At 52.2% G+C, this 24,258-nt stretch overlaps 1 protein-coding gene across 10 annotated transcripts in view; it reads left to right on the top strand.

Annotated features, from left to right (window-relative positions):
* The window catches only part of rimbp2b (RIMS binding protein 2b), an 853,804-nt gene that overhangs the window by 582,965 nt on the left and 246,581 nt on the right, over window positions 1-24,258 (top strand). For all 10 annotated transcript variants that reach the window (XM_072517100.1, XM_072517603.1, XM_072517263.1 and 7 more), the window contains one exon: window positions 13,926-14,002. In XM_072517100.1, coding sequence (XP_072373201.1) covers window positions 13,926-14,002 — 77 coding nt within the window. The remainder of the gene's footprint in view (window positions 1-13,925; window positions 14,003-24,258) is intronic.

Raw genomic sequence — 24,258 nt, 5'->3', positions numbered from 1 at the left:
TCAGGGGGAGTGCTACGCTGTCAGAGGGAGTGCTACACTGTCAGGGGGAGTGCTACGCTGTCAGGGGGAGTGCTACGCTGTCAGGGGGAGTGCTGCACTGTCAGGGGGAGTGCTACACTGTCAGGGGGAGTGCTACGCTGTCAGGGGGAGTGCTACACTGTCAGGGGGAGTGCTACACTGTCAGGGGGAGTGCTACACTGTCAGAGGGAGTGCTACGCTGTCAGAGGGAGTGCTGCACTGTCAGGGGGAGTGCTACGCTGTCAGAGGGAGTGCTGCACTGTCAGAGGGAGTGCTACGCTGTCAGGGGGAGTGCTACGCTGTCAGGGGGAGTGCTACGCTGTCAGAGGGTGTGCTACACTGTCAGGGGGAGTGCTACGCTGTCAGGGGGAGTGCTACGCTGTCAGGGGGAGTGCTACGCTGTCAGAGGGAGTGCTACGCTGTCAGGGGGAGTGCTACGCTGTCAGAAGGAGTGCTGCACTGTCAGAGGGAGTGCTACGCTGTCAGGGGGAGTGCTACACTGTCAGGGGGAGTGCTGCGCCGTCAGGGGGAGTGCTACACCGTCAGGGGGAGTGCTACACCGTCAGAGGGAGTGCTACACTGTCAGAGGTAGTGCTACGCTGTCAGGGGGAGTGCTACGCTGTCAGAGGGAGTGCTACGCTGTCAGGGGGAGTGCTACACTGTCAGGGGGAGTGCTACGCTGTCAGGGGGAGTGCTGCACTGTCAGAGGGAGTGCTACACTGTCAGGGGGAGTGCTGCGCCGTCAGGGGGAGTGCTACACCGTCAGGGGGAGTGCTACACTGTCAGAGGGAGTGCTACACTGTCAGAGGGAGTGCTACGCTGTCAGGGGGAGTGCTACGCTGTCAGAGGGAGTGCTACGCTGTCAGGGGGAGTGCTACACTGTCAGGGGGAGTGCTGCACTGTCAGAGGGAGTGCTACGCTGTCAGGGGGAGTGCTACACTGTCAGAGGGAGTGCTGCGCTGTCAGGGGAGTGCTACACTGTCAGGGGGAGTGCTACGCTGTCAGGGGGAGTGCTACGCTGTCAGAGGGAGTGCTACGCTGTCAGAGGGAGTGCTGCACTGTCAGGGGGAGTGCTACGCTGTCAGAGGGAGTGCTGCACTGTCAGAGGGAGTGCTACGCTGTCAGGGGGAGTGCTACGCTGTCAGGGGGAGTGCTACGCTGTCAGAGGGAGTGCTACACTGTCAGGGGGAGTGCTACGCTGTCAGGGGGAGTGCTACGCTGTCAGGGGGAGTGCTGCACTGTCAGGGGGAGTGCTACACTGTCAGGGGGAGTGCTACGCTGTCAGGGGGAGTGCTACACTGTCAGGGGGAGTGCTACACTGTCAGGGGGAGTGCTACACTGTCAGAGGGAGTGCTACGCTGTCAGAGGGAGTGCTGCACTGTCAGGGGGAGTGCTACGCTGTCAGAGGGAGTGCTGCACTGTCAGAGGGAGTGCTACGCTGTCAGGGGGAGTGCTACGCTGTCAGGGGGAGTGCTACGCTGTCAGAGGGAGTGCTACACTGTCAGGGGGAGTGCTACGCTGTCAGGGGGAGTGCTACGCTGTCAGGGGGAGTGCTACGCTGTCAGAGGGAGTGCTACGCTGTCAGGGGGAGTGCTACGCTGTCAGAAGGAGTGCTGCACTGTCAGAGGGAGTGCTACGCTGTCAGGGGGAGTGCTACACTGTCAGGGGGAGTGCTGCGCCGTCAGGGGGAGTGCTACACTGTCAGGGGGAGTGCTACACTGTCAGAGGGAGTGCTACACTGTCAGAGGTAGTGCTACGCTGTCAGGGGGAGTGCTACGCTGTCAGAGGGAGTGCTACGCTGTCAGGGGGAGTGCTACACTGTCAGGGGGAGTGCTACGCTGTCAGGGGGAGTGCTGCACTGTCAGAGGGAGTGCTACACTGTCAGGGGGAGTGCTGCGCCGTCAGGGGGAGTGCTACACTGTCAGGGGGAGTGCTACACTGTCAGAGGGAGTGCTACACTGTCAGAGGGAGTGCTACGCTGTCAGGGGGAGTGCTACGCTGTCAGAGGGAGTGCTACGCTGTCAGGGGGAGTGCTACACTGTCAGGGGGAGTGCTACGCTGTCAGGGGGAGTGCTGCACTGTCAGGGGGAGTGCTACGCTGTCAGGGGGAGTGCTGCACTGTCAGGGGGAGTGCTGCACTGTCAGAGGGAGTGCTACGCTGTCAGAGGGAGTGCTGCACTGTCAGGGGGAGTGCTACACTGTCAGAGGGAGTGCTGCACTGTCAGGGGGAGTGCTGCGCTGTCAGGGGGAGTGCTACGCTGTCAGAGGGAGTGCTACGCTATCAGGGGGAGTGCTACACTGTCAGGGGGAGTGCTACACTGTCAGGGGGAGTGCTACGCTGTCAGGGGGAGTGCTACACTGTCAGGGGGAGTGCTACGCTGTCAGGGGGAGTGCTACGCTGTCAGAGGGAGTGCTACACTGTCAGAGGGAGTGCTACGCTGTCAGGGGGAGTGCTACGCTGTCAGGGGGAGTGCTACACTGTCAGAGGGAGTGCTGCGCTGTCAGGGGGAGTGCTACGCTGTCAGAGGGAGTGCTGCACTGTCAGAGGGAGTGCTGCACTGTCAGAGGGAGTGCTACGCTGTCAGGGGGAGTGCTACGCTGTCAGGGGGAGTGCTACGCTGTCAGGGGGAGTGCTACGCTGTCAGGGGGAGTGCTACACTGTCAGGGGGAGTGCTACACTGTCAGGGGGAGTGCTGCACTGTCAGAGGGAGTGCTACACTGTCAGGGGGAGTGCTACACTGTCAGGGGGAGTGCTACACTGTCAGGGGGAGTGCTACACTGTCAGGGGGAGTGCTACACTGTCAGGGGGAGTGCTACACTGTCAGGGGGAGTGCTGCACTGTCAGGGGGAGTGCTACGCTGTCAGAGGGAGTGCTACACTGTCAGGGGAGTGCTACGCTGTCAGGGGGAGTGCTACACTGTCAGGGGGAGTGCTGCACTGTCAGAGGGAGTGCTACACTGTCAGGGGGAGTGCTACACTGTCAGGTGGGGGGGGGGGGGGGGTTCCCCACCCCTTCAGATGGAAGTAAAAGATTTGCCAGGACTATTCTGAAGAGTTGCGAGTCTCCTGTTGAATATTTTTCCCCCGAATCAACATTAACTAACAGATTATCTATGTATTACCTCAGTGCTGATTTTGGGAGCTTGCTGCGCATAAATTGACGACTGTGTTCCCTACGTGACGATGTTGACTACAATTCAAACACTGTGTCATTGGCTGTGAAGCACTTTGGGAAATCCTGGGTTGTAGGGGGCTATAGAAATGCAGTGGGGGTGGGGTTGCACCAGTTCTCTGGATCAAGCATCTGCCTTTCCTCTCCCACTCTCATTCCAGGCGGCAAAGGACTTTTAATAAATTGTTGTGAGAGTTTTCGAAAGCACCCTGACTCGGCTCTGTCCTGGACTGTACTGTCGGAGAGGTGTGACGGAGACAGATTCAATCATGGCTTTCAAGTGGGATTGGATAGACACCCAAAGAGAAAATAGTTGCAGGGCGACAGGGGGAAAGCAGGGCTGTAAGACTCGCTGTTGCTCTGACAAAGAGCTCGCTAGGCGAAATGGCGTCTTTCTGGGATGTGACCTTTCTATGATTCTGTGTATTGCCCTAAGCATTGCAACTGAGATTGAGATTACAGCCTCTACAATGCACAAGTCAACCGAGTCACCTTCAGATTAGTCCCTCAGCATTGGTTATGGGTGATACGGTTTTGATGACTCACTCTGGGTGGATTATAATCTTCAGAAAGTAGCAGTCAAAGGCACAGTAACACTTTAATACGCTAGCAATTTAATACGCTGGCACAATTTGACATTCCAATTTAAATGTGAGAGTTTAGAATCCTCAGGCAGTACAACGAGAGAAGCCATTTTCCGACCTTCCCTTCCCCCGCAAAGACGAATGAAAGTGACGCCGGCAGCGGGAGGACCAATCTCAAAATCGCATGGGTAAAGAAAAGTCTCACAAACTGGCAGTTTGAGGAACGTGACTGCTTTATACGTGATCATAGCCTAAACCAGGTGGAAAACAATTCCCTTATCCTGACCGCCATATCCACAGCTTCACCTCAACCCACCTGACTTCACTTATCTGGTCATTCTAATCGCGCAATCATCACGATCCCCATCCGCTTATGGATTTCCATCTAAAACCTACATCATTGAAGCAGATTTTGTTTTTATTCCTCACGGGATGTGGGAGCCACTGGCTGGCTCGGAATTTAATGTCCATCCCTAATCGCCCTTGAAAAAGTGAGCTGTTGCCTTGACTCGCTACAATCCATGTGGTGTGGGTTCACCCCCAGTGCTGTTCGGAAGCTGGCTCCAGGATTTTCACCCAGTGAAAGAGTGTAGAATAGCATCCTCTTGTGGTCATTTGTGGAAGTGTATAGACACCGCCAAACCAGATTAAACTAGTTTCCATTGGGACTTGGTTTTCCATGTGGCACATTGTCTCTTTCCAGTCCTGCAAAAATATCCCAATCTGGATTAAGGATGGGATTTTTTGATGTGTTCAAGAATGAGCTCGTCCCTGCTAAGCCAGGGAACACGCCACAGCCAGACAGTCATCAGAATTTTCCATTCTGGAGACTGATCTGGCAGGAATGCCTAAGATCATCAGACATAGGAGCAGAATTAGGCCACTCGGCCCATCGAGTCTGCTCCGCCATTCAATCATGGCTGATATTTTTCTCATCCCCATTCTCCTGCCTTCTCCCCAACGTGACTGCCTCTGGGCAGCAAGGCAGCTGAACAGTCACCATCTTCTGCTTCCAGCTGATTGATTATGAATCAGCGAGGATGCCCTTAATGATTATCATAGATTATCATAGAATTTACAGTGCAGAAGGAGGCCATTCGGCCCATCGAGTCTGCACCGGCTCTTGGAAAGAGCACCCTACCCAAGGTCCACACCTCCACCCTATCCCCATAACCCAGTAACCCCACCCTACACAAAGGGCAATTTTGGACACTATGGGCAATTTAGCATGGCCAATCCACCTAACCTGCACATCTTTGGACTGTGGGAGGAAACCAGAGCGCCCGGAGGAAACCCACGCCAACACGGGGAGGACGTGCAGACTCCGCACAGACAGTGACCCAAGCCGGAATCGAACCTGGGACCCTGGAGCTGTGAAGCATTTGTGCTATCCACAATGCTACCGTGCTGCCCATGCCAGTGAATGGTGTTGCCCCTCTGTCAGCTCATGGGGCTGAAGGCCCTGTTGCTGGATTCTCCGACCCCCCGCCGGGTCAGAGAATCGCCGGTGGGCGGCGTGAATCCCGCCCCGCCGCTCCGACGGCGGCTGCCAATTTCTCCGGCGGCAGTTTTCGGGCGGGGGTGGGGGTCACGTCGCGTCGGTCGGGGGCCGTTGACAGCCCCCCCCCCCCCCCCACCCCCGGCAATTCTCCGGGCCCCGATGGCCCGTTCCTGGCCAATCCCGCCGGCGTGAAATGGACATGGTCCACCCGGCGGGACCTGGCTTGGAGGGCGGCTAGCGGAGTCCTTGGGGGGGCGGGGGGGGGGGGGGGGTCCGCGATCGGGGCCCACCGATCTGCAGGCGGGCCTGTGCCGTGGGGGTACTCTTTCCCTCCGCGCCGGCCTCTGAAAGGCTCGGCCACGGCTGGCGCGGAGAAGAAACCCCCCGCGCATGCGCCAGAGCACGCCAGGGGTTCTGCTCATGCGCCAACTTGCGCCGGCCCACGGCAGTTTCAGCGCCGGTTGGCGCAGCGCCAACCCCTCTGTCGCCGGCCTAGCCCCCGGACGTGCGGAGGATTCCACAATGTTCGGGTGGCCCGATGCTGGAGTGGTTCGCGCCGTTCTTGGACAATTGGGGGAGAATCCCGGCCCTACCTGGACAGACGTCCACTGACTGCAGGCCAGGGGTTACATTGGATGGGAAAGCAATGACCTCGAAGAGAAGCAGACGCTTTCCCCACAGTCCAGCCAAGCCTCCCTGAAGATTCTCCTCCAGGCCGTCTGGGAAATGCAGGGGCTCCTCTTTCCTTGGAATGGGTACAAGGGCCACTCAGCTGACCACGCCAGCCTGGGGGAGGTCACTAGGGAGGTTAGCACACCTGGACCTCAGGGAAGTACAGCCCAGCACGATTGGGTCTATTTCAGCTCCAACGACTGTCATTTGGTGTTTCTGTGACCTTTCCAAGGGGTAAGAAGAGAATGTTGTCAGGAATTCCGGGAGCAGGGCGCTGTTTGGATGGTGGAGTTATTTCCGCTCCAAACAGGCAGACCCACCACGACAGGATGAATAAGATGCTCCAATGTTTGGAAAGCCTCGGGAGCTCAGTCAAAGGCACAAAAATGTGAAATGTTCCCAAACTCTGTCCAGTATTTGGGTCACAGGTGGTCTAAAAGATGGGCTACTTACTGCCAAAAGTAAGGTTCAAGCAAAGGAAACGTGCCAGACGCTCTGAATCTCTGAGCTCAGATCATTCTGAACTCGGTGAATTACTGTGGCAAATCCAGAACAAATATGGCAACCTTACAGCACCCATTGAACTCTTGAGGAAGGATGGCCATGAAATTGGGCCGGGGAATGTAACAAAGCATTTCAGTTGTGTAAAGGTAAATTGGGAGATGGTGCAAAGTGGTTAAAAAGATTAAGCAGGTGTGGGAAGCCTGTCCATGTGGAGTAGTTGCTGTGTACTCTCACGCATTGGTTGGCGGTAAGGAGAAACCGATTGCATTTGCCATTAGGCTCATGTTAAGTATGTGTTAGCGGGATTCCCCCGGCCCCCGGGACCTAACGGCCGCCCCCGCGAGACCTTGCCAGGGCACCAGTCACAATGGCACCTGGGGGTTCTCTGGGGCCATTTTTGTTCTAACCCCTTGGAAAATTCCAGTGTCTGAGAAACAGAGTGACTCAGGTGTGGCCTCGGCAGAGAGGAGCTCCCCGCGATCACAAGAAACGGCAATGCGCTGTTGAATAGCGGGGTATTCCTCAGAGCAGCAGCTACCAAGAAACACCTCGCTAAACACACCCAAAACCAGACACCGAATAATAATAATAATCTTTATTAGTGTCACAAGTAGGCTTACATTATCACTGCAATGAAGTTACAGTGAAAATCCCCTAGTCGCCACACTCCGGCGCCTGTTCGGGTACACAGAGGGAGAATTCAGAATGTCCAATTCACCTAACAAGCTCGTCTTTCGGGACTTGTGGGAGGAAACCGGAGCACCCGGAGGAAACCCACGCAGACACGGGGAGAACGTGCAGACTCCGCACAGACAGTGACCCAAGCCCGGTTCCGGTTAAATCGCACATTTTCTTTGATTTCTGGAGTAATAAGATTTTATAAATAATTGTACGGTCAAAGTTTCACAATCAGAAGTTTTTTTAAAATAAATTCAGAGTACCCAATTCCTTTTTTCCAATTAAGGGGCAATTTAGCGTGGCCAATTCACCTACCCTGCACATCTTTGGGCTGTGGGGGCGAAACCCACGCATACACGGGGAGAATGTGCAAACTCCACACGGACAGTGATCCAGAGCCGGGATCGAACCTGGGACCTCGGCGCCGTGAGGCAGCAGTGCTAACCACTGCACCACCGTTCTGCCCCCCACAATCAGAACTGACCATTAATCACCACTGGACGTTTTGAATCCAAAGTCCCCAATACCCACATTAGCAGCAGCTGAATACAGAAATGGGCTTTGATTATGTCTGTTTATATTTAACACGTTAAATACAGAGCATTGCAATGCCGATGTGATATCTGGGTTACTGTCCCCATCAGAGATAGAGCCCAACAGGGAGAATGTATTTTTCTTTCCAGCTGTAGATGAGTGGCCAGTCACAGTTGATGACATTGGTAGAATGATTCATCGGGATCCTGTGCTGGCAAGGGCAAATAGGCAGCTACCTGGGCTTAGCAACCAGGCCACGTTTCCAGCATACGGGTTTGGTGGGGTGCACGGGGGTGGGGCGGGAGGCCCGGGACCCCCTTATAGTGAGTTGGGGCTTGGAGGTGGTTCGGGGATCGCATTGGAAGCTCGAGGGATCGGGACGAGCAGAGCTCCTGAGTGCAAATAACGGGGCCGAGTGCGGACTCGGGCACGTTCTCCCCTCCCTGTATCTAACTGGGCGGGCATTAGATAACGGGGTGTTGTACCCGCTGCGAGCTCCGGTAAACATGTGGCTTCCTGCACCCGCCACGGGACTCTGTTCCCATTTGGTTACATCGGGCCCTGTAACTTCTGAAAGGTCAGGATCACAGTTGCCCTGCGACCATCATGGTCAACACTTGAGGATGAGCCTGAGAAGGGTCGAGCGAGACGCTTTCTATTTTTGGTGGCCAGGGTTAGATAAGGACGCAGAAGAACAATGAAAAACAATGTAGAGATCCTCAAGCTGTAGAAAAGAAGCCACGATTGGTACCTTTGTAACCAGCACGGTAGCACAGTGGTTAGCACAATTGCTTCACAGCTCCAGGGTCCCAGGTTCGATTCCGGCTTGGGTCACTGTCTGTGCGGAGTCTGCACGTTCTCCCCGTGTCTGCGTGGGTTTCCTCCGGGTGCTCCGGTTTCCTCCCACAGCCCAAAGATGTGCAGGTTAGGTGGATTGGCCATGATAAATTGCCCTTAGTGTCCAAAATTGCCCTTAGTGTTGGGTGGGGTTACTGGGTTATGGGGATAGGGTGGAGGTGTTGACCTTGGGTAAGGTGCTCTTTCCAAGAGCCGGTGCAGACTCGATGGGCCGAATGGCCTCCTTCTGCACTGTAAATTCTATGATAAATTCTGTGTAACCATGGAAATGACCCGCTGGAGTATGGCAGAAGCTGCACGCAGATTTAGCAGAATTTGAAGGGCGACAGCTATTGGTTGCGATCGATTATCCCTCACAGTGGGTCGATGTGTTTCCAAAGAATCAAACAACAACTCGCAAAACTCTCGATATTCTGTGTTGTTTGTCTGAAGCTTCGGGGTCCCAGAGGGAATTGTGTCTGACAACCAGCTTCCTCAGTCTCATTGCGACGGATTTTCAGATTTCTGAGAATGAATGTGATAAAAGGGACTGGAATTCCATTGGATCCTCCTGCTTCGAATGGAGCAGCAGGACACACAGAACAAATTGTTCAGCAAGCTCTCGTTAAACAAATACTAGACACAAATTGGAAGAAATGTCAGATGTCATTGAATCAAAAACTGTTCATATTTTTGTTCGTTTACTGTAGCACACCTCACACTAATACTGGAGATCGGCAGCCGGTTTGCTCCCTGGGTGACAGCCTACAGCGAGGTTTTCATTGCTGAAGCCACATTTAGCACAGTCAGTCGAAGCGAAACAATCCAGGCCGAGGACCCTGATAGTGGTAGAGTGAGAGAAGGAAGTCTAAAGTTGCAGCAGAAGGTTAAGGTGAAGGATCATTATCATAAGAAGTTGAACTGATTACCACAAAGAGCCTATATGGTCTTCACACATATTTGGTCAAAATGTTTGGTCATGGAAAGGTTAGGTTTGCACATACAGATCATGTTTTATATTCCGAGGTTCACAAAGAAGAAAGATGTTGGGAAGAGTGAAATGAGTGTGATAATTGGGATATGAGCTATAATCGCTCCAATAGTTGTGCCTGAACCTAATCAGATCCAAGTCCGAGTCAGGCAGACATGTTTGATGAAGTAGAAAATTTAATTGAAGAAACAGGAAACGTCAGTCGTCGTTGGAGACAACATCTCTGCAGACTTGGGTCCAGATTGGTCAAGGTATTCCCCCAAGTTCTGGGAGTTTGGGTTGAGAAAGGAGCAATCCTCTTCGGACTAGGAAATCAGTGGTTGTTAAGTTGTATTTGTAACTGAATGAAAAACAAGGAATGTATGTAAGTTGTATGAAATTTGAACTTTGTGTAACTTTTTCATTAAGGAGGGAGAGTGCATCCACTTGTGGCCATTTGTGTATGCATGTCTATACATAGTCAATCCAGAATAAACTAGTTTCAGTTGGTACTTGTCTTTAGATGTGCCACACTCTATTCTGTCCAGCAAAAGTGCACAGAATGGTGAGTATGTCCCAAGTCAGGATGATGGGTGACTTGGAGAGGAACTTGCAGATGGTGGTGTTCCCATGTATCGACTGCATTTGTCCTTCTAGATGATAGAAATTACAGGTTTGGAAAGTGCTGGCAAAAGAACCTTGGCAAATTCTTGCAGTGTATCTTGTAGATGGTACACTGTGCGTCGGTGGTGGAGGGAGTGAATGTTTAAGGTGGTGGACAGGGTGCTTATCAAGTGGGCTGACTTGCCTTGGATGGTGTCAAAGTGTTGTTGGATCTGCATTTATCCAGGTAAGTGGCGAGTATTCCATCACATTCCTGACTTGTGCCTTGTAGATGGTGGACAGGCTTTGGGAGGGTCAGGAGGTGAGTTACTCTCTGCAGGATTCCCAGCCTCTGACCCACAATATTTATATGACTGGTGCTGATTATCAGATCATTTATTAATACTGTTTGTGGGAGTTTGCTGTGTGCAAATTGACTGCCATGCTTCGTAGATTATAACAGCGATGACACTTGAGAAAGTGCTTCATTTTCCGTAAAGCACTGTGCAACATGCGGGAGTTGTGAAAGGCTCAACAGAAATTGTAATCGCAGAGTGTTCAGGTTTGAAAAGGTTAATGTGGGTCTGGGGAAAGGGTAGCATTCACATGGCGATGTCAGGGCAATCAGATGCCTAGTGTAATTTGTTGGAAATCTGAATGGAGAAAGCTCATGGCTCGTACTGAAGCAGCCCACTGTCTTGTATACCTGTCTTGTACACCTGTCTCATATACCTGTCTCATCTTCCTGTCTCGTACATCTGTCTTGTACACCTGTCTCGTACACCTGTCTCATACACCTGTCTCGCATACCTGTCTCATATAGCTGTTCTTACACGTGTCTCATACACCTGTCTCATATACTTGTCTCATACACCTGTCTCATACACCTGTCTCGTACACCTGTCTTGTATACCTGTCTTGTACACCTGTCTCATACACCTGTCTCATACACCTGTCTCATACACCTGTCTCGTACACCTGTCTTGTATACCTGTCTTGTACACCTGCCTCGTGCACCTGTCTCGTACACCTGTCTCATACACCTGTCTCGTATACCTGTCTCGTACACCTGTCGTGAATACCTGTCTTGTACACCTGCCTCGTGCACCTGTCTCGTACACCTGTCTCATACACCTGTCTCATACACCTGTCTCGTACACCTGTCTTGTATACATGTCTTGTACACCTGTCTCATATGCCTGTCTCATACACCTGTCTCATACACCTGTCTCGTACACCTGTCTTGTATACCTGTCTTGTACACCTGTCTCATACACCTGTCTCATACACCTGTCTCGTACACCTGTCTTGTATACCTGTCTTGTACACCTGCCTCGTGCACCTGTCTCGTACACCTGTCTCATACACCTGTCTCGTATACCTGTCTCATACACCTGTCTCATACACCTGTCTCGTACACCTGTCTTGTATACCTGTCTTGTACACCTGCCTCGTACACCTGTCTCGTACACCTGTCTCGTATACATGTCTTGTACACTGTCTCGTACAGCTGTTCTTACACCTGTCTCGTACACCTGTCTTGTATACCTGTCTTGTACACCTGTCTCGTACACCTGTCGTGTACACCTGTCTCGTACACCTATCTCGTACAGCTGTTCTTACACCTGTCTCGTACACCTGTCTTGTATACCTGTCTTGTACACCTGTCTCTTACACCTGTCGTGTACACCTGTCTCGTACACCTATCTCGTACAGCTGTTCTTACACCTGTCTCGTACACCTGTCTTGTATACCTGTCTTGTACACCTGTCTCTTACACCTGTCGTGTACACCTGTCTCGTACACCTATCTCGTACAGCTGTTCTTACACCTGTCTCGTACACCTGTCTCGTACACCTGTCTCGTACACCTGTCTGGTATACCTGTCTTGTACACGTGTACGTCATATTGTTCTATAATAAATCGTTACTGTTCAGATTCAATGGGCTGGAGATTCCATCCGCCCCCATGGGTGTTTCACAGCGGCAATGGCAACTTCTGGTTGACCAGAATCTTCTGGTCCCATCGCTGTCAACGGGATTTCCCATTGTGCGCTCCCCCCCACACCCCGACCCCCTGACCCAGCTGGAACAGCTTAGAAAATTCCAGCCTCCTGCTTCTGAACCTCTTCCTCGAACAACCAGAACAACACACAACAGAAATAATTCATTTCATAATTCAAGGTGAAGCGACCGTCATTCCGGGACCCTGAGGATTGTTTACGTGACAGATGGAAACATTCAATCCACCTCGGGAGGGGATTGTTCCGAGGTCAGGGCTCAGGCTCCTGGTTGAAGCAGGGGACCAGCAGCCTCTTGTAGGCCTCACCGTTGATACTGACACTGGCTTAACCTCCCAATGGACAACTGGCAGGCGCTTTCTTCATAATGGAGTGAAAAGAGAAACTGTTTCAGGAGAGTCAGTAAGCAGAGGGCGCAGCTTTCAGATGAATCGCGAGGAGGCGATGAGGACGGAGCGGGTTATAGTGATCGGCAATGCATCGTCTGAGGGAGCGATTGAAGGAGATATGTTGGGACTTTTCACAGTAACTTCATTTGAAGCCTACTTGTGACAATAAACGATTTTCATTTGTTTTAAGGGGCTGGTTCAGCACACTGGGCTAAATCGCTGGCTTTGAAAGCAGACCAAGGCAGGCCAGCAGCACGGTTCGATTCCCGTAACAGCCTCCCCGAACAGGCGCGGAATGTGGAGACTAGGGGCTTTTCACAGTCACTTCATTGAAGCCTACTCGTGACAATAAGCGATTCTCATTTCAATAACTTTCAAACGGTTGAATAAGTGTGAAGGGGATTTGTAGGTGTAGAAAGGGCGGGGGAGTGGGGCTAATTGGAGAGCTCATTCAAAGAGCAAGAAATGATGGGCAGGACGGTCTCTTTCTGTGAGATTCTTTGATCGCAGTGAGGTGCGTTTCTGAAATGTGCCAGAAAATCCACCTCAGAATAAAGATGAATGTTGGAATCAGCCCAAGGACAGGGGTATCCGCTCCCTTGTACCCTGGGGTATCCCCTCCCTCGTACCCTGGGGTATCCCCTCCCTCGTACCCTGGGGTATCCCCTCCCTCGTACCCTGGGGTAGCCCCTCCCTCGTACCCTGGGCAATATTTAGCTCTCAGCCAGCATTAATAAACTGATTTTCTGGTCATTCTCTCGTTTCAGTTTGTGGGATCCCCCTGTGCATTGGGTCTGTTTCCTACATTTCAACAGGGTGCAGAAGAGATTTACCAGGATGTTGCCTGGTATGGAGGGCATTAGCTATGAGGAGCGGTTGAATAAACTCGGTTTGTTCTCACTGGAACGAAGGAGGTTGAGGGGCGACCTGATAGAGGTCTACAAAATTATGAGGGGCATAGACAGAGTGGATAGTCAGAGGCTTTTCCCCGGGGTAGAGGGGTCAATTACTAGGGGGCATAGGTTTAAGGTGAGAGGGGCAAGGTTTAGAGTAGATGTACGAGGCAAGTTTTTTACGCAGAGGGTAGTGGGTGCCTGGAACTCACTACCGGAGGAGGTGGTGGAAGCAGGGACGATAGTGACATTTAAGGGGCACCTTGACAAATACATGAATAGGATGGGAATAGAGGGAAACGGACCCAGGAAGTGTAGAAGATTGTAGTTTAGTCGGGCAGCATGGTCGGCACGGGCTTGGAGGGCCAAAGGGCCTGTTCCTGTGCTGTACATTTCTTTGTTCTTGTTCTTTGACTGCGCTTCACAAGTGCCTTCCTGGCTGTGAGTTTGGCTTGGGATGTGTCGGGCGATATAGAAATGTACGTTTGTATTTATTGGAATTGCCTCTGAGGGAGTTGATTTTATTATTTGCTTGTCTTTGTGGTAACAGATGGACATTGAAGCAGATGATGTCATTCCCAAAATGAAGTACACCGGGAGGGTGCACCTGTGTGTTGCCCGTTACAGGTAAGCTGGTCCCTTGGGCACATCTCCATGATTCATAAACGTGGCTCCTCATGCAGCATGTCCCTCGGGAGGTCTGAGTCTGAGTAGATGGGTCACCTGCTCCTCGCTGTTTTTTGGCATCAATTTGTCTTCATGCCGAGTTATTTGGGATCTTGTTAGCTGCAGGGTATGGGGCTTGAGAAATCTCGCCCAAAAGGCCAGGAGGGTTTTATCTCATAACTCCTGATTAGTTTGGCGATTTGAGAGGTCCCTAACTCCATTTGCCCCCTTGATCCATGTTGATGAAACTTTGTGAGTGAGAAAGGTGTCAGACCAGCAAGAAGCCATTCAGCTGCTAGTCCCATATTGCTGCTTATCCTTAACAAAGATATCTCATCATGTTTACCTGCCTTGTCCCACATTCTTTCAATTCCTTGACTTTCCCTATCCAATCTAATATGGATACAGTTAAGAAGGCAGATGGGACACTTACCGTTATCAGTCAGGGCATAGATTCTAAGCGCAGGGCGGTAATGATGGAGCTGTACAGGACTTTGGTTAGGTCACAGCTGGAGCACTGTGTTCAGTTCTGGCCACCGCACTATAGGAAGGATGTGATTGCACTGGAGGGGGTGCAGAGGGAGAGGGTGCAGAGGGAGAGGGTGCAGAGGGAGAGGGTACAAAGGGAGGGGGTGCAGAGGAGATTCACCAGGATGTTGCCTGGGATGGAACATTTGAGTAATGAAACTGGAGTTGTTTTCTTTCGAGCAGAGAAGGCTGAGGGGGGACCTGAGGAAGGAGCAGCGCTCCGAAAGCTAGTGATTCGAAACAAACCTGTTGGACATTAACCTGGTGTAAGACTCCTAATTGTGCTCACCCCAGTCCAACGCGGCATCTCCACATCGAGGGGAGACCTGATTGAGGTGTATGGGTTTATGAGGGACATAGAGAGAGTGTGCAGGGAGCGGCTGTTCCCCTTAGTCAATAACAAGGGGGCATGATTTTAAGCTAAAAGGCAGGAGGTTTCGAGGGGATCTGAGGAAAATCATTTTCACCCAGAGTGGGGTGGGAATCTGGAATGCACTCACTACCTGGGAGGGTGGTGGGAATCTGGAATGCACTCACTGCCTGGGAGGGGGGTGGGAATCTGGAATGCACTCACTGCCTGGGAGGGGGGTGGGAATCTGGTATGCACTCACTGCCTGGGAGGGGGGTGGGAATCTGGAATGCACTCACTGCCTGGGAGGGGGGTGGGAATCTGGTATGCACTCACTGCCTGGGAGGGGGGTGGGAATCTGGAATGCACTCAGTGCCTGGGAGGGTGGTGGGAATCTGGAATGCACTCACTGCCTGGGAGGGGGGTGGGAATCTGGAATGCACTCAGTGCCTGGGAGGGGGTGGGAATCTGGAATGCACTCACTGCCTGGGAGGGGGGTGGGAATCTGGAATGCACTCACTGCCTGGGAGGGTGGTGGGAATCTGGAATGCCCTCACTGCCTGGGAGGGGGGTGGGAATCTGGAATGCACTCAGTGCCTGGGAGGGTGGTGGGAATCTGGAATGCACTCACTGCCTGGGAGGGGGGGAGGAATCTGGAATGCACTCACTGCCTGGGAGAGGGGGAAGAATCTGGAATGCACTCACTGCCTGGGAGGGGGGGGAGGAATCTGGAATGCACTCACTGCCTGGGAGGGTGGTGGGAATCTGGAATGCACTCGCTGCCTGGGGGGGGGGGGGGGAGGGGAGAATCTGTAATGCACTCACTGCCTGGGAGGGGAGGGGAGAATCTGGAATGCACTCACTGCCTGGGAGGGGGGGTGGGAATCTGAAATGCACTCGCTGCCTGGGGGGGTGGTGGGAATCTGAAATGCACTCACTGCCAGGGAGGGTGGGGGGAATCTGGAATGCACTCACTGCCTGGGAGGGGGGGAGGAATCTGGAATGCACTCACTGCCTGGGAGGGTGATGGGAATCTGGAATGCACTCACTGCCTGGGCGGGTGGGGGTGGGGATCTGGAATGCACTCAGTGCCTGGGAGGGTGGAGGAATCTGGAATGCACTCACTGCCTGGGAGGGTGGTGGGAATCTGGAATGCACTCACTGCCTGGGAGGGTGGTGGGAATCTGGAATGCACTCACTGCCTGGGTGGGGGGGGGGGGGGGGTGGGATCTGGAATGCACTCAGTGCCTGGGAGGGGGGGAGGAATCTGGAATGCACTCAGTGCCTGGGAGGGTGGTGGGAATCTGGAATGCACTCAATGCCTGGGAGGGTGGTGGGAATCTGGAATGCACTCAATGCCTGAGGTGGGGAGGAATCTGGAATGCACTCAGTGCCTGGGAGGGGGGGAGGAATCTGGAATGCACTCAGTGCCTGGGAGGGTGGTGGGAATCTGGAATGCACTCACTGCCTGGGAGGGGGGGGTGGGAATCTGGAATGCACTCACGGCCTGGGAGGGGAGATGAGGCAGGAAACCTCACAATCTTTGAAAAGTACTTGGCTGAGCATTTGGAATGTCAGAGAGTTCAAGTCTCTGGGCCAAGTGCTGGAACGTGGGGTTAGTGTATATTTAGTGTAGTTTTGTCAGTGCAGAGTTGATGGGCCAAAGTGTCTCTTCTCTATGGTATGACTCTGTGAATACATTTCCAAACTCCTTAAATCTCTGCCTGCAGGACCTTGCCCCTTTTCCTATCTATGTCTAAGTCCTATGTTTCAACAAAGAACAATGAAAATTACAGCACAGGAACAGGCCCTTCGGCCCTCCCAGTCTGCGCCGATCCAGATCCTTTATCTAAACCTGTCACCTATTTTCCAAGGATCTACTTCCCTCTGTTCCCCGCCCGTTCATATATCTGTCTAGATGCATCTTAAATGATGCTATTGTGCCCGCCTCTACCACCTCCGCTGGCAAAGCGTTCCAGGCACCCACCACCCTCTGCGTAAAAAGCTTTCCATGCACATCTCCCTTAAACTTTCCCCCTCTCACCTTGAAATCGTGACCCCGTGTAATTGACACCCCCAATCTTGGAAAAAGCTTGTTGCTATCCACCCTGTCCATACCTCTCATAATTTTGTATACCTCAATCAGGTCCCCCCTCAACCTCCGTCTTTCCAACGAAAACAATCCTAATCTACTCAACCTTTCTTCATAGCTAGCACCCTCCATACCAGGCAACATCCTGGTGAACCTCCTCTGCACCCTCTCTAAAGCATCCACATCCTTCTGGTAATGTGGCGACCAGAACTGCACGCAGTATTCCAAATGTGGCCTAACCAAAGTCCTATACAACTGTAACATGACCTGCCGACTCTAGTATTCAATACCCCGTCCGATGAAGGCAAGCATGCTGTATGCCTTCTTGACCACTCTATCGACCTGCGTTGCCACCTTCAGGGTACAATGGACCTGAACTCCCAGATCTCTCTGTACATCAATTTTCCCCAGGACTCTTCCATTGACCGTATAGTCCGCTCTTGAATTGGATCTTCCAAAATGCATCACCTCGCATTTGCCTGGATTGAACTCCATCTGCCATTTCTCTGCCCAACTCTCCAATCTATTTATATTTTGCTGTATTCTCTGACAGTCCTCCTCGCTATCTGCTACTCCACCAATCTTAGTGTCATCTGCAAACTTGCGAATCAGACCACCTATACTTTCGTCCAGATCATTTATGCATATCACAAACAACAGTGGTCCGAGCACGGATCCCTGTGGAACACCACTAGTCACCTTTCTCCATTTTGAGACACTCCCTTCCACCACTACTCTCTGTCTCCCGTTGCCCAGCCAGTTCATTATCCATCTAGCTAGTACAAAGAACAAAGAAATGTACAGCACAGGAACAGGCCCTTCGGCCCTCCAAGCCCGTGCCGACCATACTGCCCGACTAAACTACAATCTTCTACACTTCCTGGGTCCGTATCCCTCTATTCCCATCCTATTCATATATTTGTCAAGATGCCCCTTAAATGTCCCTATCGTCCCTGCTTCCACTACCTCCTCCGGTAGTGAGTTCCAGGCACCCACTACCCTCTGCGTAAAAAACTTGTACACCCTGAACCCCATACGACTTCACTTTTTCCATCAACCTGCCATGGGAAACTTGATCAAACGCCTTACTGAAGTCCATGTATATGACATCTACAGCCCTTCCCTCATCAATTAACATTGTCACTTCCTCAAAGAATTCTATTAGGTTTGTAAGACATGACCTTCCCTGCACAAAACCATGCTGCCTATCACTGATAAGTCTATTTTCTTCCAAATGTGAATAGATCCTATCCCTCAGTATCTTCTCCAACAGTTTGCCTCCCACTGACGTCAAGCTCACAGGTCTATAATTCCCTGGATTATCCCTGCTACCCTTCTTAAACAAAGGGACAACATTAGCAATTCTCCAGTCCTCCGGGACCTCACCCGTGCTCAAGGATGCTGCAAAGATATCTGTTAAGGCCCCCAGCTATTTCTTCCCTCGCTTCCCTCAGTAACCTGAGATAGATCCCATCTGGACCTGGGGACTTGTCCACCTTAATGCCTTTTAGAATACCCAAAACTTCCCCCTTCCTTATGCCGACTTGACCTAGAGTATTTAAACATCCATCCCTAGCCTCAACATCCGTCATGTCCCTCTCCTTGGTGAATACCGATGCAAAGTACTCATTAAGAATCTCACCCATTTCCACTGACTCCACGCATAAATTCCCTCTTTTGTCTTTGAGTGGGCCAATCCTTTCTCTAGTTACCCTCTTGCTCCTTATATACAAATAAAAGGCTTTGGGATTTTCCTGAACCCTGTTAGCCAAAGATATTTCATGACCCCTTTTAGCCCTCTTTATTGCGCGTTTGAGATTTGTCCTACTTTCCCGATATTCCTCCAAAGCTTCATCAGATTTAAGTCGCCTAGATCTTATGTATCCTTCCTTTTTCATCTTAGCTAGTCTCACAATTCCACCCGTCATCCATGGTTCCCTAATCTTGCCATGTCATTGATTTCTCTGTCATTGATTGATTTGATTTGATTTATTATTGTCACATGTATTAGTACACAGTGAAAAGTGTTGTTTCTTGCATCCTGTACAAACAATGCACACTGTACATAGGGAAGGAAGGAGAGACTGCAGAATGTAATGTTAATGTCATTGATGCTGATACAGACTACAACCTCTCGCTGTTTTCCGTACCTTTCCAGAGTGTTCTGCAGCCTCTCATTTTTAAAAAATATATATATTTTATTGAAATTTTTTTCCCTGAGCAACATTTTACCCGCTTACAAAACAAGCGAAACGATAACAATAACAAAACAGAAATTTTTAAACTTTTTAACAATAGTAATAATAGTAGTAATAATATACAAGTAACAAAACCTCGTACTCTATTACCCTATACTCAATTGCCTCCCCCGCCCCCCCCTGGGTTGCTGCTGCTGGTCATCCGTCTTCCCTCTAACCTTCCCCTAGGTAGTCGAGAAATGGCTGCCACCGCCTGGTGAACCCTTGAGCCGATCCTCTCAGGGCAAACTTTATCTGCTCCAGTTTAATAAACCCCGCCATATCGTTTACCCAGGCCTCCAGTCCGGGGGGTTTCGCCTCCTTCCACATGAGTAGGATCCTGCGCCGGGCTACTAGGGACGCAAAGGCCACAACGTCGGCCTCTTTCGCCTCCTGCACTCCCGGCTCTTCCGCAACTCCAAATAGAGCTAGCCCCCAGCCTGGTTTGACCCGGGCCTTCACCACCCGCGAAATCACTCCCGTCACTCCCTTCCAATACCCTTCCAGTGCCGGGCACGCCCAAAACATATGTGCGTGGTTTGCCGGGCTCCCGCCACACCTCCCACATTTGTCCTCCACTCCAAAGAACCTGCTCAATCTTGCCCCCGTTATGTGTGCTCTATGTAGCACCTTAAATTGAATCAGGCTAAGCCTGGCGCATGAGGAAGAGGAATTTACCCTGCTTAGGGCATCAGCCCACATACCCTCCTCTATCTCCTCCCCTAATTCTTCTTCCCACTTTCTTTTTAGTTCGCCCACCGATTCCTCCCCCTCTTCCCTCATCTCTCTATAAATCTCTGACACCTTGCCCTCTCCGACCCACACCTCTGAAAGCACCCTGTCCTGTATCCCCTGTGTCGGGAGCCGCGGAAATTCCCTCACCTGTTGTCTAGTAAACGCCCTCACCTGCATATATCTCAAGAAATTCCCCCGGGGTAACTTATACTTTTCCTCCAGTGCTCCCAAGCTCGCAAAAGTCCCATCTATGAATAAATCTCCCACCTTCCTAATTCCCAACTGGTACCAGCTCTGAAATCCTCCATCCATTCTTCCTGGGGCGAACCTATGGTTGTTCCTGATAGGGGACCCCACCAGGGCTCCCCGCACCCCTCTCTGTCGCCTCCACTGTCCCCATATGTTCAGTGTTGCCGCCACCACCGGGTTCGTGGTGTACTTTTTCGGTGAGAACGGTAGCGGCGCCGTCACCAGCGCCTCTAGACTCGTCCCTTTACAGGACCTTCTCTCCAGCCTTTTCCACGCCGCTCCCTCACCCTCCATCATCCATCTACGTATCATTGCCACATTGGCGGCCCAATAATAATCTCCCAAGTTCGGTAGTGCCAGTCCTCCTCTGTCCCTACTGCGCTGCAGGAACCCTCTCCTTACTCTCGGAACTTTCCCTGCCCACACAAAGCTCGTAATGCTCCTATCTATTTTATTAAAAAAGGTCCTGGTGATTAAAATAGGGAGACATTGAAATACAAATAAGAACCTCGGGAGGACCATCATCTTAATTGCTTGCACCCTGCCCGCCAGCGATAGAGGCTGCATGTCCCACCTCTTGAAGTCCTCCTCCATTTGCTCTACCAACCGTGTCAGATTAAGTCTGTGCAAGGTTCCCCAGCTCCTAGCGATCTGAATCCCCAGGTATCGGAAGTTTCTTTCCACTTTCCTTAGAGGCAAGCCTTCTATCTCTCTACTCTGGTCCCCTGGATGTATCACATATAATTCACTCTTCCCCATGTTTAACCTATACCCCGAAAATTCCCCGAACCTCCTCAAGATTCGCATAACCTCTATCATCCCCCCCCGCTGGGTCCGACACGTATAGCAATAGGTCATCCGCGTATAACGAGACTCGGTGTTCTTCTCCCCCTCTAGTCACCCCTCTCCATTTCCTGGAGTCTCTCAGCGCCATGGCCAGAGGTTCAATTGCCAGCGCAAACAACAATGGAGACAGCGGGCATCCCTGTCTTGCTCCCCTATATAATCGGAAATACTCCGATCTATGTCGACCTGTAACTACGCTTGCCGTTGGTGCCCCATAAAGTAGTCTAACCCAGCGAATAAATCCGTTCCCAAACCCAAACCTCCTTAACACTTCCCATAAATACTCCCACTCCACCCTATCAAATGCCTTCTCTGCGTCCATTGCCGCCACTATCTCTGCCTCCCCCTCCACTGAGGGCATCATTATCACCCCTAATAGCCGTCGCACGTTAACATTCAGTTGTCTCCCTTTTACGAACCCTGTCTGGTCTTCGTGCACCACCCCTGGGACACAGTCCTCTATCCTCGATGCCAGCACCTTTGCTAGCAGTTTGGCGTCCACGTTCAATAGTGAAATAGGTCTATAGGACCCACACTGCATCGGATCTTTGTCCCTCTTCAAAATTAGCGATATCGTCGCCTCCGACATTGTCGGGGGTAGTGTCCCCCCTTCCCTGGCCTCATTGAACGTCCTCGCCAACAACGGGGCCAACAAGTCCACATATTTTCTGTAGAATTCCACCGGGAACCCGTCTGGCCCCGGGGCCTTCCCTGCTTGCATGCTTCCCAGTCCCTTAATAACCTCGTCCACCTCAATCGGCGCCCCCAGGGCTGCCACCGCCTGCTCCTCCACTTTCGGGAACCACAACTGATCCAGGAACTGCCGCATCCCCTCCTCTCCCTCTGGGGGCTGAGGCCTATACAGTTCTTCATAAAAGGTCTTAAACACCTCATTTATCTTTCCTGCCCTTCGCACGGTGTCTCCCCTTTCATCCCTAATTCCTCCTATCTCCCTCGCTGCTGCCCTCTTTCGCAGTTGGTGCGCCAACAGGCGACTAGCCTTTTCCCCATATTCATACCTCCTCCCCTGTGCCCTCCTCCACAGTACCTCCGCCTTTCTGGTGGTCAGAAGGTCAAACTCGGTCTGGAGTCGTCTCCTCTCCCTGTACAGCTCCTCCTCAGGGGTCTCTGCAAATTCCCTGTCCACCCTTAAAATCTCATCCAGTAATCTATCCCTTTCCTTGGCCTCTGTTTTCCTTTTGTGGGCCCCAATAGAAATCAGCTCTCCTCTGACCACCGCTTTTAGTGCTTCCCAGACCACTCCCACAGGGACCTCGCCGTCGTCATTGACCTCCAGGTATCTCTCAATACACTCCCGCACTCTTCCACACACTCCCTCATCCGCCATCAGTCCCACATCTAATCGCCAGAGTGTTCTCTGCTCCCTGTCCCCTCCTACTTCCAGGTCCACCCAATGTGGGGCATGGTCCGAAACCGCTATGGCTGAGTACTCAGCTTCTTCCACCCTAGAGATCAACGACCTTCCCAAAACAAAAAAATCTATCCGGGAGTACACTTTATGGACGTGGGAGAAGAAGGAATACTCCCTAGCCCTGGGTCTAAGAAATCGCCATGGATCCACTCCCCCCATTTGGTCCATAAACCCCTTAAGTACCTTGGCCGCTGCCGGCCTTCTTCCAGTCCTTGAGCTGGATCTATCTAGCCCCGGGTCCAGCACCGTATTGAAGTCCCCTCCTAAAATCAAATTTCCTGCCTCCAGGTCCGGAATACGCCCCAGCATCCGTCTCATGAACCCCGCATCGTCCCAATTTGGGGCATACACATTAACCAACACGACCTCTATTCCCTCCAGCCTACCACTCACCATTACATATCTACCTCCACTATCTGCTACGATGTTCTTTGCTTCAAATGCTACCCGTTTCACCACCTAAATGGCCACCCCTCTGTTCTTTGCGTCCAGTCCTGAGTGGAACACCTGTCCCACCCATCCTTTCCTTAGCCTAACTTGGTCCGCCACCTTTAGGTGCGTCTCTTGGAGCATAACCACGTCTGCCCTTAGTCCTTTCAAATGCGCGAGCGCTCGGGCCCTTTTTATCGGCCCATTCAGGCCTCTCACGTTCCACGTGATCAGCCTCACTGGGGGGCTACCTGCCCCCCTCCCGTGTCGACTATTCATTACCTTCTCTAGGCCAGTCCCATATCCCGCCTCCGCGCTCCCGCTCGCTCCCCCAGCGTCGCATTCCGCCCCCGACCACCTTCTCTTTAGCCATTTCCTTTTGGATTTCCGCAGCAGCAACCCAGTTGTCCCGCCCGCCCGCCCCCCCCCCCCCCCCCCCCCGCTAGATCCCTATCTAGCTTGATTGCTCCCCCCACATCACTTCCGTAAGTCAGTTGACTTCAACTGACCCCGGCTACTCCTGCTCGCTCCTCGGCCCCCCCGGTGTGAGGGAACTCCCATCCGCCTTGCGCCTGTTTTCCCGCCTTATTCTTTCTGGCGCGGGAACATCCCTTTACCTGACCCGCCTCTTATGGCGCAGCTCCCTTTCCCCTCCCCCTCTCCTTCCCCATTCTCTGACTATGTCCCGCCTCTCCCCCCTCACCGGCGCCCACATTTCCCCAGTGTCCCCCCCCTTCCCTGTTTACTTCTCGCTTAACTTTCACCATAACATTAACAATAAACAATAATAACAACAATAACAGTTCCCTGCAGCATCCGTCCCTCAGTTCCGGTCCAGTTTCTCTTCATTGATGAAGGTCCATGCTTCCCCCGCCGTCTCGAAATAATGGTGTCTCTCCTGATACGTGACCCATTGTCTTGCCGGCTGCAGCATCCCGAACTTCACCTTCCTTTTGTGCAAAACCTCTTTGGCTCGGTTGAAGCTCGCCCTCCTTCTCGCCACCTCCGCACTCCAATCCTGGTAGATCCTTACCACCGCATTCTCCCATTTGCTACTCCGCACCTTTTTGGCCCATCTCACGACCTCCTCTCTGTCCTTAAGGCGGTAGAATCGCACGTTTATCGCCCTCGGTGGTTCTCCCGCTTTTGGTCTTCTCGCCGGGATCCGATTTGCCCACTCCACATCCATGGGGCCCACAGGGGCCTCAGCACCCATCAGTGAGCTCAGCATCTTACTTGCGTACGCTCCACAGTCCACTCCTTCCACACCCCCCGGGAGACCTAGTACCCTAAGGTTCTTCCTTCGCGCTCCATTTTCAA

Source organism: Scyliorhinus torazame, chromosome 1 (assembly GCF_047496885.1).
Source record: "Scyliorhinus torazame isolate Kashiwa2021f chromosome 1, sScyTor2.1, whole genome shotgun sequence".
NCBI lineage: Eukaryota > Metazoa > Chordata > Chondrichthyes > Carcharhiniformes > Scyliorhinidae > Scyliorhinus > Scyliorhinus torazame.
The sequence above is the reverse complement of the archived record's forward strand: the minus strand, read 5'-3'. Positions and strand labels throughout refer to the sequence as shown.